Source organism: Urocitellus parryii, chromosome 8 (genome assembly GCF_045843805.1).
Source record: "Urocitellus parryii isolate mUroPar1 chromosome 8, mUroPar1.hap1, whole genome shotgun sequence".
Taxonomy (NCBI): domain Eukaryota; kingdom Metazoa; phylum Chordata; class Mammalia; order Rodentia; family Sciuridae; genus Urocitellus; species Urocitellus parryii.
Window position 1 is genome coordinate 98,317,865 of NC_135538.1, and position 14,270 is coordinate 98,332,134.

General features: G+C 39.5%; 1 protein-coding gene across 1 annotated transcript in view; it reads left to right on the plus strand.

The window, feature by feature from the left end:
* The window catches only part of Gclc (glutamate-cysteine ligase catalytic subunit), a 46,375-nt gene extending 36,781 nt beyond the window's left edge, over positions 1–9,594 (plus strand). The window contains exons 7-16 of the mRNA XM_026411255.2: positions 43–117; positions 583–699; positions 1,473–1,611; positions 2,042–2,154; positions 2,645–2,737; positions 3,048–3,152; positions 6,500–6,581; positions 6,661–6,764; positions 6,838–6,958; positions 7,991–9,594. Coding sequence (XP_026267040.1) covers positions 43–117; positions 583–699; positions 1,473–1,611; positions 2,042–2,154; positions 2,645–2,737; positions 3,048–3,152; positions 6,500–6,581; positions 6,661–6,764; positions 6,838–6,958; positions 7,991–8,202 — 1,161 coding nt within the window. The 3' untranslated portion in view covers positions 8,203–9,594. The remainder of the gene's footprint in view (positions 1–42; positions 118–582; positions 700–1,472; positions 1,612–2,041; positions 2,155–2,644; positions 2,738–3,047; positions 3,153–6,499; positions 6,582–6,660; positions 6,765–6,837; positions 6,959–7,990) is intronic.
* The last annotated feature ends 4,676 nt before the right edge of the window (positions 9,595–14,270 follow it).

Genomic DNA, 14,270 nt, shown 5'->3' on the forward strand with positions numbered 1-14,270 from the left:
GGGGATTTTTTAATTGTTGTTAATAACTTGCATTCTTCACAGGTGACATTCCAAGCCTGCAGCATATCTGAGGCAAGATACCTTTATGATCAGTTGGCCACTATCTGTCCAATTGTTGTAAGTAGAAAGTATATCTTATTTTAAATGTAACTTTGTATAAAATAAGACCACATGTGCAGAATTTGCTGATAGCATACTATTTAAGTCCAGTTAAGACTTCATTGAGAAATGAACTAATTTAAATAGTATGTAGATGTAAAGCTAATGGATAGTCTAAATTGTAGACTCTTCCTTTTCCTAGTAAAACATGTGTTTGTTAAATAAATGTCAAGTTTGAGGGTGGCCATTCTCTCTCTCCCATTGTGCCCTCATGTTATATAGAGGATAATTTAAATGAATCCAAAGACTTGGGTTGTTCCTGGTATTTTCACTTATTTTGAAAAAGCAGGCTTAGATGCATATGGTAGAACTCACTGTGGATTACATAAACTGGTCTTTTTGATCAGAAAATGAGTGCATGGGGCTTTTTTCAATGTAAATGATACATTGAACCTGCAGGAGCTGACTTTTGTTTGTTTTTAGATGGCTTTGAGTGCTGCATCTCCTTTTTACCGAGGCTATGTGTCAGACATTGATTGTCGATGGGGAGTGATTTCTGCATCTGTAGATGATAGAACTCGAGAGGAGAGAGGACTGGAGGTGGGAATGATTTTTCCTTCATAGCTCTTTTAAATCAAGCAGGTAAAATGGGTTATTGTAACCACTTGCAATTTTGAAATCTCTCTTACATTTTTATCTTGAGTGGATTAGGGTCACACATAGGAAGAAATATACCATCTTTGTTTTGGGGTAAATATATGGGGAAGTGATTTGGTTTGGGGAGTCAGCTTTTATCATTTGTTGAAATCTGGGTTTGTTTTGACTTAAAAAAAATAGTACATTTTGGAAGTCATTGCTGATCGGCGACTACTTTTACCAAAAGGCTTTGGAGTGCTTCATATAAGATGCTCTCCTCTGTGGAAGAGTAGTTTGCTGTCAGAGATGGTTTTTCCATGTACAGGGTGAGACATTTCCTGGTAAACATAGGTTAGTACTTCTTGTTTGCATGTTGAACTGTAACACTGTATCACTCCAAACAAGAGTGTGCTCCACAAACACCTATGAAGATCTTTAAAAATAGGTACTCAGGTTCCTCTTCGACTGAGTAAATGGGAATCTCCAGGACTGGGACCTGGGATGAGAACAAGGGTGTTTTCAAAGAAGCCCCTACCCACCCCTGCCCTGCCCCAATGATTTTGATGTTTTCAACCAGGCTGTTCTGCTGTGGTCTTTATATAATTATCACAAATTATTAAATATGCTGTCTAAATAGAAGTAAACATTTTATATTTTGTTATGTATAAAGTATATTTTTATATTATTAATTTGATGTTAATTTTTTGTGGCATTCATTCATACTTTTTATATTTTAGCCACTGAAGAAGAATAATTATAGGATTAGTAAATCCCGATATGATTCAATAGACAGCTACTTATCTAAGTGTGGTGAGAAGTACAATGATATCGACTTGACCATAGATAAAGAAATCTACCAGCAACTGCTTCAGGAAGGTGAGTGTTCCTTCTGTTTTTCTAGGTTTGATTGTACGCCTTTTGTCTTCAAAGCACTTTTAAACTTCTTTTCTGACTCGTGGTCTGGTTTCTATTTTTAGTGTGAAGTCTCTAACTTTTCTTATGAGGCTGCTTGTTCCTAAAGTTTCAAGTTCCAAATACTTGTGAGATCTTCTTGACTTTTAGCAAAAGGAACTTACTTTGGAGCTCTGTATCTAGGTCCACACCAGTGCCCCAGCAGGCATTGTGTAAGTAATGAATAAATCTCTGACTCTTCCCCAGTGTCCATAGGATAAAATCCTGGGCCAGGTGAGAATTCTGAACAATCCAGCCATTTCCTAAACTTCTAGCACCCCTTCTTCATACTGTGGACTTAGAACAAGTGGTGTCTCATGCTTTGCAGTTAGCCCTGTGTGCTCTGTCTTTGCAGGCATTGATCATCTCCTGGCCCAACATGTTGCCCATCTCTTTATTAGAGACCCACTGACTCTGTTTGAGGAGAAAATACATCTGGATGATGCCAATGAGTCTGACCATTTTGAGGTATCACCTCTTTTTTAAATGTATTTCCCTTCAAGAGGCAGTTTTCTTAACTATGAGAAATTGGTGACAATAGAAATCTCATATGCCTTTTGTTACCTAGCATAGTGAACAACCAAGAAAAATTAATTGGTTTTAAGTATTCTTACTTTATGAAAATAAAATCAATCACAGTTATCCTGTGATCATACATTTTTGTTTGGTATTTTCTCTTTTTTGCCTAGTGATAAAAAAATTCAAACATACTCCACAAAAAGTAACCTGGTCCGTTACTTCAGTGCTGCAGACATCACTGACTTTTACTATACACCTGCTGTTTGGTTTCCTAACAGGTCACACTCAGTAAAATCTTAAATTGTCGTTTTTGTATTTGTAAATTGAAAGTATTTGACATAGACAATGAATAATTTTCTTCCCTATTTAAATACCAAATTATTATAATGTTCCCCTGACTGCAGAAAGTTGATTTTATCCTCTACTTTTTTAATTTTAGAATATTCAGTCCACAAATTGGCAGACAATGAGATTTAAGCCCCCTCCTCCAAACTCAGACATTGGATGGAGAGTAGAATTCCGACCCATGGAGGTGAGACACATGCATCGGCAGGAACTGACCCTAAGCTCTCTTCTGACTGCTTTTCACTCTTCTGGTACTCTTGCCATAGGCTCTTAAGTTTCTTATAAGGCAATAGAAATTGAGAATGTGTCTGTTAAAAGTCAGTCAAAATGCTAAGGAAGGTTGATTTCTGAGCATAGATGTGGGCAAGGAGTTTCTAGCCCTAGATGGGGAGGGATGGGTGGCTTGGGAATATTGTAGTCTGAAGAGGTACTAGAGAGAAGGAAGACCAGAGCTGGGTTGTTGGTCTCTTAACATCTCTGGGCTTCTGCTTGTCTAGGTGCAGTTAACAGACTTTGAGAACTCTGCCTATGTGGTGTTTGTGGTCCTGCTCACCAGGGTGATCCTATCATACAAATTGGATTTTCTAATTCCACTGTCAAAGGTAAGGATGTAGTTTATTATAGTCCTGGATGTAGATACTTGCACTTGTATTTACTCATTTATTTATACCATGTATTTCCAGCCTTACTCTTCAGGATAAAATGCCCTTTTCATTTCCTTTTAAACCTAAGCCTTATTTCTTTTCTTTATCTTTTTTTAAATTTCTTACATACATGACAATAGTGGAATGCATTACATTCATAATTATCCATTCACAGCACAATTTTTCGTAACTCTGTATATAAAGTATGTTCATGGGCTGGGGATGTGGCTCAAGCAGTAGCGCGCTCGCCTGGCATGCGTGCCGCCCGGGTTCGATCCTCAGCACCACATACCAACAAAGATGTTGTGTCCGCCGAGAACTAAGAAAAAATAAATAAATATTAAAAAATTCTCTCTCTCTCTCTCTCTCTCTGTCCTCCTCTCTCTCTCACTCTCTCTTTAAAAAAAAAATAAATAAATAAAGTATGTTCATGCCAAATTATGCCATTATACATGAGCTTTTTTTTTTTGCATTACAATTCTTAAGCCTTATTTCTAGAGGTTTCCATTCATGACAATGACTGGAGGCAGCTCTAGAAATTGGTTTTATCTACCCAAGAACCCCATTTGTATGACAATGTTAAAATTAGAATAGGAAGGGAAAGAATAGCTGTTAGAATGCAGGAAAGGTTTTCCTCAATTGAATCAAACTTGTCTGGAGTATGTAGATGGCATTGGACTATCAGAAAAATAAACTGGAGTTAATCAGCCCCAAGACAGCTATGACCAAAGAAAGAGCTTCTTGGAGGAAGTTTTCTAGCAGAGCTTTGGAAGCTGTGAGGCAGGAAAGCCATGTGTCTGGGGGCAGCCGCTAAGGAAGTTGAGGTCTTGTGTTTCTGGGCCCATGCCCAGAAACAGCAACGATGCCTGTCACCACAGACATAGAGGAAAAGCATGAGGCTATTCAGCTCCAGCCTTTGCCCCAGGAAACCCTTGCTCTCTGGTCCTCCCATAAGGGGCTTGCCAGCTTACACCTGTCCCCTCTCACATGCACTCTGGCTGTTAGCCTGTCTGTACCTGTGCATCATGCCCAGGCAAGAGGTACCCTCTAGAGTTCTGTGTGCCCATGTTGCCCTTATTGGTGTATGTGTTGGGGAAGTCAAGAGTCCTCCAAGGGAGAGTCCATGTCAGCTACTAGCCTAAGCTGTTTGTTAATATGAGTAGATGTCTGAAAGCCAAGAGAAAGTTGAGAACCATCAGCATCCTAATGAGAAGGTCCAGCCAGGCCTGCAGTGGTACTGTCCTCAATGAAACAGTTAATTTAAGAAACTGGAAAGAGTTCATAAGGAAATTCTGGTTATTGTATTCAGAAAATTCTATGGAAAGGGTTGATTTCTGAACACAGATGAAATCCATAAAATAAATAAGATCTATGGACCAAAGAGTATTTGAACCATAAAAGTTCCACACAAACACTTTTAAAACTCAGTGTGCTCTCCAGTAAAGCAGGTGGGTTGCTAGGGACAGTTAATGACTTCAGAGACCAAATTCTTGAAATTGTGGAATAACTGAATCATGGAGAATTGCACTAGAAAGTATCAGCGTTTTGTCTAATAATTTAGAAGACGAGAATGGTTTATATAGAAGAGATGTGAGATAACAGTAATCAAGGAAATAATGGACAGAGCTTTCCCTTAATATAGGAGTCCATAAGAATGAGATAAAAGATTTGGGGGTGGGGGGTGGTACTTGAGGTTAAACCCAGGAGCATTCTACCTCTGAGGTATATCCATAGCCCTAGCCCCTTTTTATCTTATTTCAAGACGGGGTCTTGCTAAATTTCCATGCTGGCCTCAAACTTGAGATCCTCCTTCCTTGGTCTCTTAAATAGCTTGGATTATAGACATGAACCACTGCATCAGTGGGACAGAGATATTTAAAGAAGAACCCAAATATGGGAATTTCTGGATCTCAAGGAGAATATCATCTGTCCAGACAGAAGAGAAAATTAGGATACCTGCCAAGGAGGAAAAATAACAGAAATGACTTCTCCTTTTAGCATTAAATGCTAGAAGAGATGGAAAGAAGTCCAGAATCTTGAGCAGTAAAGAATTATGACTATTGAATTCTCTCCCACCCAAATTTTCTTTGTATTCCAGGGGATTTTAGCAAAACTTCATGGGTTAATTTAAGACTAAAAGCATACCAGAAGTCTTATTGAGTCTTAGTCTGTTAGGGCTGCTACAACCATAAAAAATAGAAATTTATTTTTCACTGTTCTCAGGGCCAGGAAGTTTAAGATCACCAGGCGATTCAGTGTCTGGTGAGAGTTCACTCTGCTTCTTAGCTTGCATCTTGTCACTGTGTCCTCACTGATGGACAGGACTAGCTTGCTGAGCAATTGCAAAATATACTTTTAAACAGGAATTTATGAAAACAAATTAAAACCAGTGGTCCATATGAACTTTTGTCAAGACTAAGGAAAAAAAAAGTATCATTAGAAATGAAAACCTTAGAGGGAGCTATAGTGGAATTTGAGACATGTGAACATTGCTCCTAGAAGTGTCTAGTTTATTCGAAAGGTGCTGTGTGACTTAAAAATAACAAGACAGTAACAGGTCCCCTCTCCCATAGTTAACATGGGAGAATGCAAAGAATCAATACAGATTGTACCAACCATCCTGCTTCACCCTGGCCCTCTAACTTGTGTCTATTTTTATATTAAGGTTTCATATAAGATAGCATTATAGAAAATAAGGGAAACACTAAGAAGCTTTAGAAGGTCTGCTTGAAGGGTCTTAAAAAGTCACTGGAGAAATTTAGAATTCACAAATAAATAGGATATTTTCAGCCTCATGAATGAGTCTGTGTGGTTAGAGCCACCAGGTTGGCAAATAGCCCAGTGACCCTCTGCCCTTGGAGGGCCATAAACTTATCCCAAGTCTGACAGCCTGTTGACCCTTTCACTCTCCTTACTCAAGTGAAGCAACAAAACCCCAGGGCAGAGAATAGAGAGCATTGCATTGGAGGTCAGGGGAACTGGACTCTAGCCCTGTTCTGCCTTCATTGCACTGGACCTTAGGAGAGCTGTTGTGTAAAGGGAACCAACCACCTGCCCTTTCAGCACTGTAGATTTATGGCATGATCATTCACAAAGATGTTTTAAAATGCAGGTTTCCTGTGTGACTATGTTATCTCCCATTGTATTAAAAAGCACAAACCTGTTGCATGGTGGTGAGTGACATGACCCATATAGATGAGAGATGTATTCTCAAGGGCCAGAGAGTAGAGTTCTCATGGGGAGGAGCAAGGTTCTACAACCTCTCAAGAGTGTCTTGACTTAGTCATGATTCTTTTCTCCCTTAGGTTGATGAAAACATGAAAGTAGCACAGAAACGAGATGCTGTTCTGCAGGGAATGTTTTATTTCAGGAAAGATATTTGCAAAGGTATTACGTTTTCTCAGATTTCTGAGGTCAGTTAATGCTGTTTCAAGCCACTAAAGCTCCTCTGCCCTGTCCTCCACAGGTGGTAATGCTGTAGTGGATGGGTGTGGCAAAGCCCAGAGCAGCTCGGAGCCGGCTACAGAGGAGTACACCCTCATGAGCATAGACACCATCATCAATGGGAAGGTAAGGTTCCCTCAGTGCCCCTTGCTATGTTACCAGCTGGCTGGGCATTCATAATGTGTCCTGCTTCTTGTAGGAAGGTGTGTTTCCTGGACTCATACCGATTCTGAACTCTTATCTTGAAAACATGGAAGTGGATGTGGATACCAGATGTAGTATTCTGAACTACTTAAAGCTAATTAAGAAGAGAGCGTCTGGTATAGTAACTTCCTTTTCTTTTTCTTAATCTCATAATGTAGACAGAACAGACTCTTACATTATTAGATTCCTGAAAGTACCCTTTAAAGTAGACTACATCTTATCCATGCACACTTTTTCACATTTTAACAACTCTGCAATTGGATATGCCTTATAATCTCTGGCAATTAATAGTTTAAATGAGCAGAGTTGGTTGTTGTTTTTTGGTTTTGGGGCGTTTTTTCCCTCCTTACTGCTTGTAAAAATAGCAGAGTATCTGAAGATACATTATCTGGACTGCCTGTTTGTCATTTATGTCCAACTGTGTGCGTTGTGTATCGTCTCGGGCTCTTCTGTAGGACTAAGTAACTTTGTAGGTTAAATGAGCTGCACAGCTAAGATGTTCTTCAGCCTTCTTCTGTACAATAAGCATCCTCAGGATGCTGGTTAGCTTCAAGGAGATCGCATTTGCAATGCCTGATACTGGAGAGCCTCCAGCTGTTCATGAAAGTAACAGTAGTACTTATAATGGCATGTGTGTTTTACTTCTGTGGTCACAAGAAAGGATCATCTGTAGAAGCCGGTATCAGCCCTCCCCCAAATGGTGTATCTGTCAGTTTCCCTCTTCATTCACTGTGCTTACTAGTCTTTTATTCTCTCCACCTCTTTGATCAAAGTTTACTCTAGGGACCCTTCAGTCCTCTGAGGCATCTCATGACAGCAGCATATGTAGTCTTAACCCTCTGGCCAAGTGGGAGGACACATGGTCTTGTGCTGGCTCCTGTCCCTTAATAGCTGGCAATGTCGGCATGTGGGTAACATCTAACAGGTACCATAGAAACTTGATGTAGATGTTCTCATTGCCGTCTGCACCCTAAAATTCTTCCCCTGGAGGAATTATTTAAACACTATGACATACATGTTCTTCCCAGCCCCTGCCAGGTGGCTATACTGACAGGTCCTATTTTTACAGAATCATGTTTATGCTGGCCACTAAATATCAACATATTTTTTAAAATATGTGTTTTATGTTGTCCTAAATTTTTTTCCAGGTGAACTGATGACGGTTGCTAGATGGATGAGAGAATTTATAGCACACCATCCTGACTACAAGCAAGATAGCGTAATAACTGATGACATGAACTATAGCCTTATTTTGAAGTGTAACCAAATTGCAAATGAATTATGTGAATGCCCAGAGTTACTAGGACCAGCATTTAGGAAAGTAAAATACAGTGGAAGTAAAACTGACTCTTCCAACTAAACTTCCTGCAGAAAGAGAAATGCATTACTGTTTGATTGAAGGACTGACTGCAGGGACACTGACTCTCAGCCCATGTGTATGGTATGAAGACCAAATGATAAAACTGCAGTGTTGCCTGGGCCAGAAATTGATTTAGAGACTTCCTTCAGTAGGTAAATATAGAGTTTATACAGTGTACATGTACATAGTAAAGTATTTTTATGATTAACAATGTATTTTAATAACATTGTATCTAAAGTCATTGTGAATTGGCTTGTACATTTTTGAATTCTTACTCTGGAGCAAATACTGTCTAAGCCGTTTTCTAAATGTAATGTGCTGATAATTGTACAATACCTAGCATTCCAGAGTTTAAAATGTTTACTGTAAATGTTCCTTTAAAGACTACCTGGGACCTGATTCACCAGGTTAAGATTCATAACTTAACTTTACACTTTTCTTTTTTTAAAGTCTTCTTTGTATGTACATAAAATTGCTGGAATTCATTAAGGCACCCAGTGGTAATCTTGGATTCCTGGCACCTCATTTATGATGCAGCTGACCACCTTACCCCAGGCTTTCCCCACTGATAGGATCCATTGAACTCTGGAGGCTATTTAAAGAAACTTTCCTCCTTTGTTGTTTTAAATTTGCTGACTCAGGCATTAAGTTGAGAGACAATGCTGTTGGAGGAAGGGAGACTGTTGCCCAGAGTTCCTATGTAGATTTTGGGTGGTGTTTTTTGTTTGTTTGTTTTTGAACTAAAAAGGGGAGGGGCTCATTTGTCATCCTGTACACAGGCAGTCTGTCAAAAGCAGCATCAGCTCTTCTGTTTGTTGGCCTGATGTTCTGATAGCTGCTCTTTGCTTAAATTTCAAATCAGTTGCAGTTGGTGAAGTTTGGTTTTGTTATTCTTTCTCTGGTTTTCAGTAAGCATAGTGATGAGTTTTCTTCTAAAAGCTGATTGCTCCAGAATTTACCTGGGGTTAGGGTAAATACATATTGCTTATCTTTATAAAACTCATAAATAAATCATGAAATGCACTAAGTTTTGTGAATCAGGACCCTAAATGTTTAATTGTAAATAATTTAAGTTTCTGATAATTTTTGTTATAGCTTTTTGTTAAAGTTTTGTTGGTGTTTTTCCCCCAGTTTATTAAAAGTCTGAACAGCTTCAGAAATAACTGTTAAATTATAGATTATGCAAAACCTTACAGGCACAGATATTTAAAGTGTAAAGCTAATTTTAAGAGATTGCAATAAAGCTGCTTCAGCTAAAACTTTATGTTTAAATACTAGGGTCTGTTATATATTTCATACATGTATTTTAGAGGATGAAAGAATGTTTTTCCTTTGCTATTCACTTGTATAAATCAAGTTGTAAAAAGGCTGATAAACTAAAATGTTTGTGGTATGAGGAAATAAAAGAATGGAATTAGCATTCAGAAGAACTCTTGAATGTATGTGAGTTGTACAACTATAGATAGCAGTAGAGATTTTTGTTTTCTTTAATTAGCCCAGATTCCATGAAATTGTTTTTTCATCATAGCAATTTTCAGATGATTTAGAAGGAAACATAATAATAAAGACAGGCAGATGCCCACCGCTGCTGAGAGGAAAACGCCTTGAAGTGTGGCTGACACACTGAAGTGAACTTTTCTTTCACCACTGCACTGGGTCCATGGTGACATGGGGAACATTGAGTGCTCAGGATGTTGTATGCACTTGCTAATTGAAACTGGAGACAGACTGAGAATCAGCAAGTGCTACAGAGAGCTGTTCCCAGCCCATGTCTTTGAATCAATATCTCCAGCCATCCTGCCACCATTCACACACACAGTTCATGGAATAATGTGCTTCCCCTAAGGCAGTACACTTCCCAGAGCTCTGAACTTCTTTATCTGAAGGATCCTAGGGCAGTGCTTATCAATTAATCTGCCTGTGAAGCTCTTGGGGGTCTTACTCTGCTCAATGAGTCTGGGGAGGGGCCTGTGTTTCTCATCTCTGCATTTCTAACAAGCTTCCGGTAATACTGACAGCTGCTGGTCTGTCTGTGGGCCTCAAGAATAACAAGGATTTGGTACTTTTTGTACCAAAGTTCTTAGACAGATGTATTTAACATCTCCTATAATTGCCTTTAATTCTAATGGGATATGTCTAGATTTTTCTCTTTCTTACTAAATTTTAAACCACGGAATACTGCTCTTTCCCCAAGAGAAAGTCAACCAAGCCCTCCAACTTTTATGAACTTTGCCATATGAACATAGCTGAGGACTCAGAATTATGAATGTTGAAATAAAAGGTATTTTCCCCTTGGTAGAGATACCCGTTGCTGAGCCCAGACTCTCAGACCCTCACTTTGAACACACTGTTACATAAGACTGCTTCTAACAACCCAAAATTTGGCTTCCTGCTGCTCACTCTCCTGCATTGGTAAGAGGTTCCCCCTGATCCTTGATGCTTCTGTCATCCAGCCCCATCTCTGAGACTGCTTGTAAGCCCTTCTGTTCATAAATGGAGCTGATATAAAAACCAAGAGATGGAGAAGTCTGGAACATGGTGCAGGTTAGGCCATGTCTCTGAGGATTTGGGAGCTTTCTCTAGGACCTGAAACCTTGCAAACAGAAAAGGTAGAATTAGCTTTCAAGCTTCTTGTCGCAATGACATGAGGGAAGGAAGCAGGAGGGAAGTGGTCTGTGATGTTAGAGCCTTTCAAGGTACAGTTAGATGAGAGACCCTTAGTTGCCTGTTTTCAGAGATCCTGATGAGTTTTTCCATTGAGGTTAAGGCTCCCACACTCCATGAAGATGAGCCATGAGTTCTACCAATTGCTCTCTCTAAATTGCTTTTATGTAAATATTTAATTTTCCCTATAAACACTTTGGGAATATATGCCAAGTAATACTTGGAAAAGTACAAGTGGGAAGAATATCTCAGACTGCTCGAACAGAATTCTGTGGACTGAGTGACTTAAACAACAGACATATATTTCCCATTGTTTTGAAGGCTGGAAGTCCAAGATCAGTAATGACCAAATTTGTTCCTGGTAAGGACTCTTCCTGATTTGTAGATTGCTGCCTTTGTACAGTATCCTGGTCATCTCTGTGTCTCTGATAAAGGAACTAATCCCGTTCTTGAGGGCTCCACCCACATGAACTAATCACCTCCCAAAGGCCCTCCCCCACTCCAAATGCCTTCACATTGAAGTTAGGCTTTGTTGTCTTTTGAACATGTTAATGCAGGAATATTCCAAGGCAAATTGGTTAGATTATGGGAGCAGTAACCTAATTAGTCCATTCTAGTTTGATTGGGCTGACTGGGTGGCAACTGAGGACAGGCAAGGCATGGCTGGAGGAGGTGCATAACTGGGTGCATGCTCTGGAAAGATGCATCTTCCCTGTACTGCTTTCTTTCCCCTTTTCTTTCTGCGTCATGGCCCTGCCATGAGCTGAGCAGCTTCCCTCCATCGGGGGCCTTCCCCCATGATGTGCTGCCTCACTTTGGGCCCAGAGCAGTGGCGACAGCCATCTATGGACTGAGATCTCCAAAACTATAAACCCCAATAAGCTTTTCCTCAGGTCTTTTTGGTCACAGCAATGCAAAAGCTGACTAAAGCAGGCTTCAACCTAGGAACTTTAGGGATACACAAACCAAATGAATTGGTAAGAAGTGAGCTAAAATTGAGACTTTGGTGGGTGACCTTTGGCTGGAAAAGATACACTCCTTGGATTGTTGCTTTCTCAGTAAGCAGAGGCTAAAATAGACTGGATAATCCCCAGGCCCTCTTTTTAACACTTTTAACACTAAACAGTCCGTAAAATGAAACAAAGCTAACTACGCAAGATAGATTGAAAAAGAACAATGAAGGACAGAACAGTGATACAAAGGAACTGCCAGGCAGGGATGAACCACAAATGTGTTGAGTGAAAGAAGCCAGAGGCAGAGGAATGTGTGCTGTGTGCTGCATTAACAAGTTCATGAAGAGAATGCCAAGTGCAAGTCCTACTAGTGATCACCTCTGAACAGCAGTGAGCAAGTACTGACTAGAGGCAGAAACTGGGCTGCTAGACATGTTTTATGTCTTAATCTCAGTGATGAGTCATGGTAGGCTTCAAAATCACTGAGCTGTTCACTTAAGATGGGGCACTTGACACATTTTTATAAGTTCGCTACACCTCAAACAAAAAAAGTAAAAAGAAAGGACGTGAAAGCCAGGCTCAGTGGCTCTGCTCGGGAGGCTGAGACAGGAGGATTGCAAGTTCAAAGCCAGCCTCAGCAAAAGCAAGTGCTAAGCAACTCACTGAGACTCTGTCTCTAAATAAAATACAAAATAGGGCTGGGGATGTGCTCAGTAGTCAAGTACCCCTGAGTTAATCCCCAGTTACCCCAACCCCCCAAAAAGGAGAAAAGCAAAAAAGAAAATGAGAGAAAACTTGTTCTCTGCCTGTGGGTTGTGTGTTGAATAAGTGCTTTTTTTACACTCCTTGAATATATTATGCATTTATTATAGTATCTTTGGTGAAAGCAGTTGAAGAGCTAAGCATCTCCATCAAAATTGTCGGATTCTGAAGTTCTCAGGAAGCTTTTCAGGACTGGGTTCAGATAGGACAAAAGTATTTCTGGCAAGTAAGTAAGAATAGAGAACCAAAATGTAGTTCAAATCCTAATATTTTCACGTAGTAGCTGTGTGACTTCACGCAATTTACAGAACTAACCTCTGTCTCCATTTCATCTGTAAAAGATCTGAGAATACCGTGCAGAGTTGCAATGAGGAGGGAATGAGTGACCACGTCAAAGTCAAGTACATAGACTATCTCAGGCAAGCTTTTTACCTCTAAGAGTCTGAGGACACTGGTATTAATGATGAAACAACCTGTATCAACTTTCTATCAACAGAACTTTTGTATTTTAATATTTACCTTTTAGTTGTAGTTGGACACAATACCTTTATTTTATTTATTTTTATGTGGTGCCAAGGAACGAACCCAGGGCCTCACACGTTTAGGTGAGCACTCTACCGCTGAGCTATAACATCAGTCCCCCAACATAACATTGTCTTAACAGTTTTCTTTAAAATAGTTTACCCTTCCAACCATGCAAGAGAGATAGAAAAAAAATCAATTATACTGATAATTTGAGAACTAAGATATCTGGAGGCAAACATGAAACTTGAGAAGCTTCTTATGTGAGTGTTTTTTTTTCTGTCACATGACCTCTCAAACCTGGTCCTGATGAGTTTCCTAAAAAAATAAAATTGACTTAGTCCAAAATGTGTTTTGAATACTATTAACCTTCTGATGAAGTAGAGATTAGAGATACCTGGCAAATTCAGGACACTTGGATATAAATGACAGACCACTCCCATACCAACCCATTTTAGATAAAAAAGAAATCTTTCTGCTTGCATAGCCAAAATGTCCAAAAGGTGGCACTAGCTGCAAGCATAAGTTATTGTAGCCCAAGTGCCAAGTCCTTGACTCTCCATCTTTGGCCTGCACTTTCTATTTAAAATGTTTTTATTCCGAGACAGTCTTCATCCATGGAACATTCTTCCTGACCCTGTGTCCTCCAACCCCTCAACAGCTTCAGCAACTCCAGTTGTTCATCACAGTAGCTGGGCAACCCCACTGGATAAGAGGGTCATTGGCCCTAAGTGCATAGGAAAGTCGGTCAGTGAATCTGCAAAAAAAACATGAGTTAGAGTCAGGATACTGAGTCATAGTTCTGACTATGACTAGTCTTTCTGTAACACTCAGCAAGTCATTTGCTCCCTCTGGACTTCAATCATCTCATTTGCAAAATGGATAAAATCTCTGCTACCTTGGTTCTGTGCCACAGCTAATATTTCTGAAGTTTCCACACTAAATGTTTTTCCTCTGGAAGTGAGATATTAGTGCCCTCTAGTGTTCTCGTCAGTTGGTACCTTGTTATTTATTTAGGATTTGTTGTACAAATATCCCCTAATTCAGAGACATATTCCAAGGAAAATTTGTTGTAAAATAAAATTCCATACTAAAATGTTTTATTTCTATTCTAATTTTTGCATATAAAAGGGCTTTTCTCTAACATAAGCTGTTAAAGCTATCGGT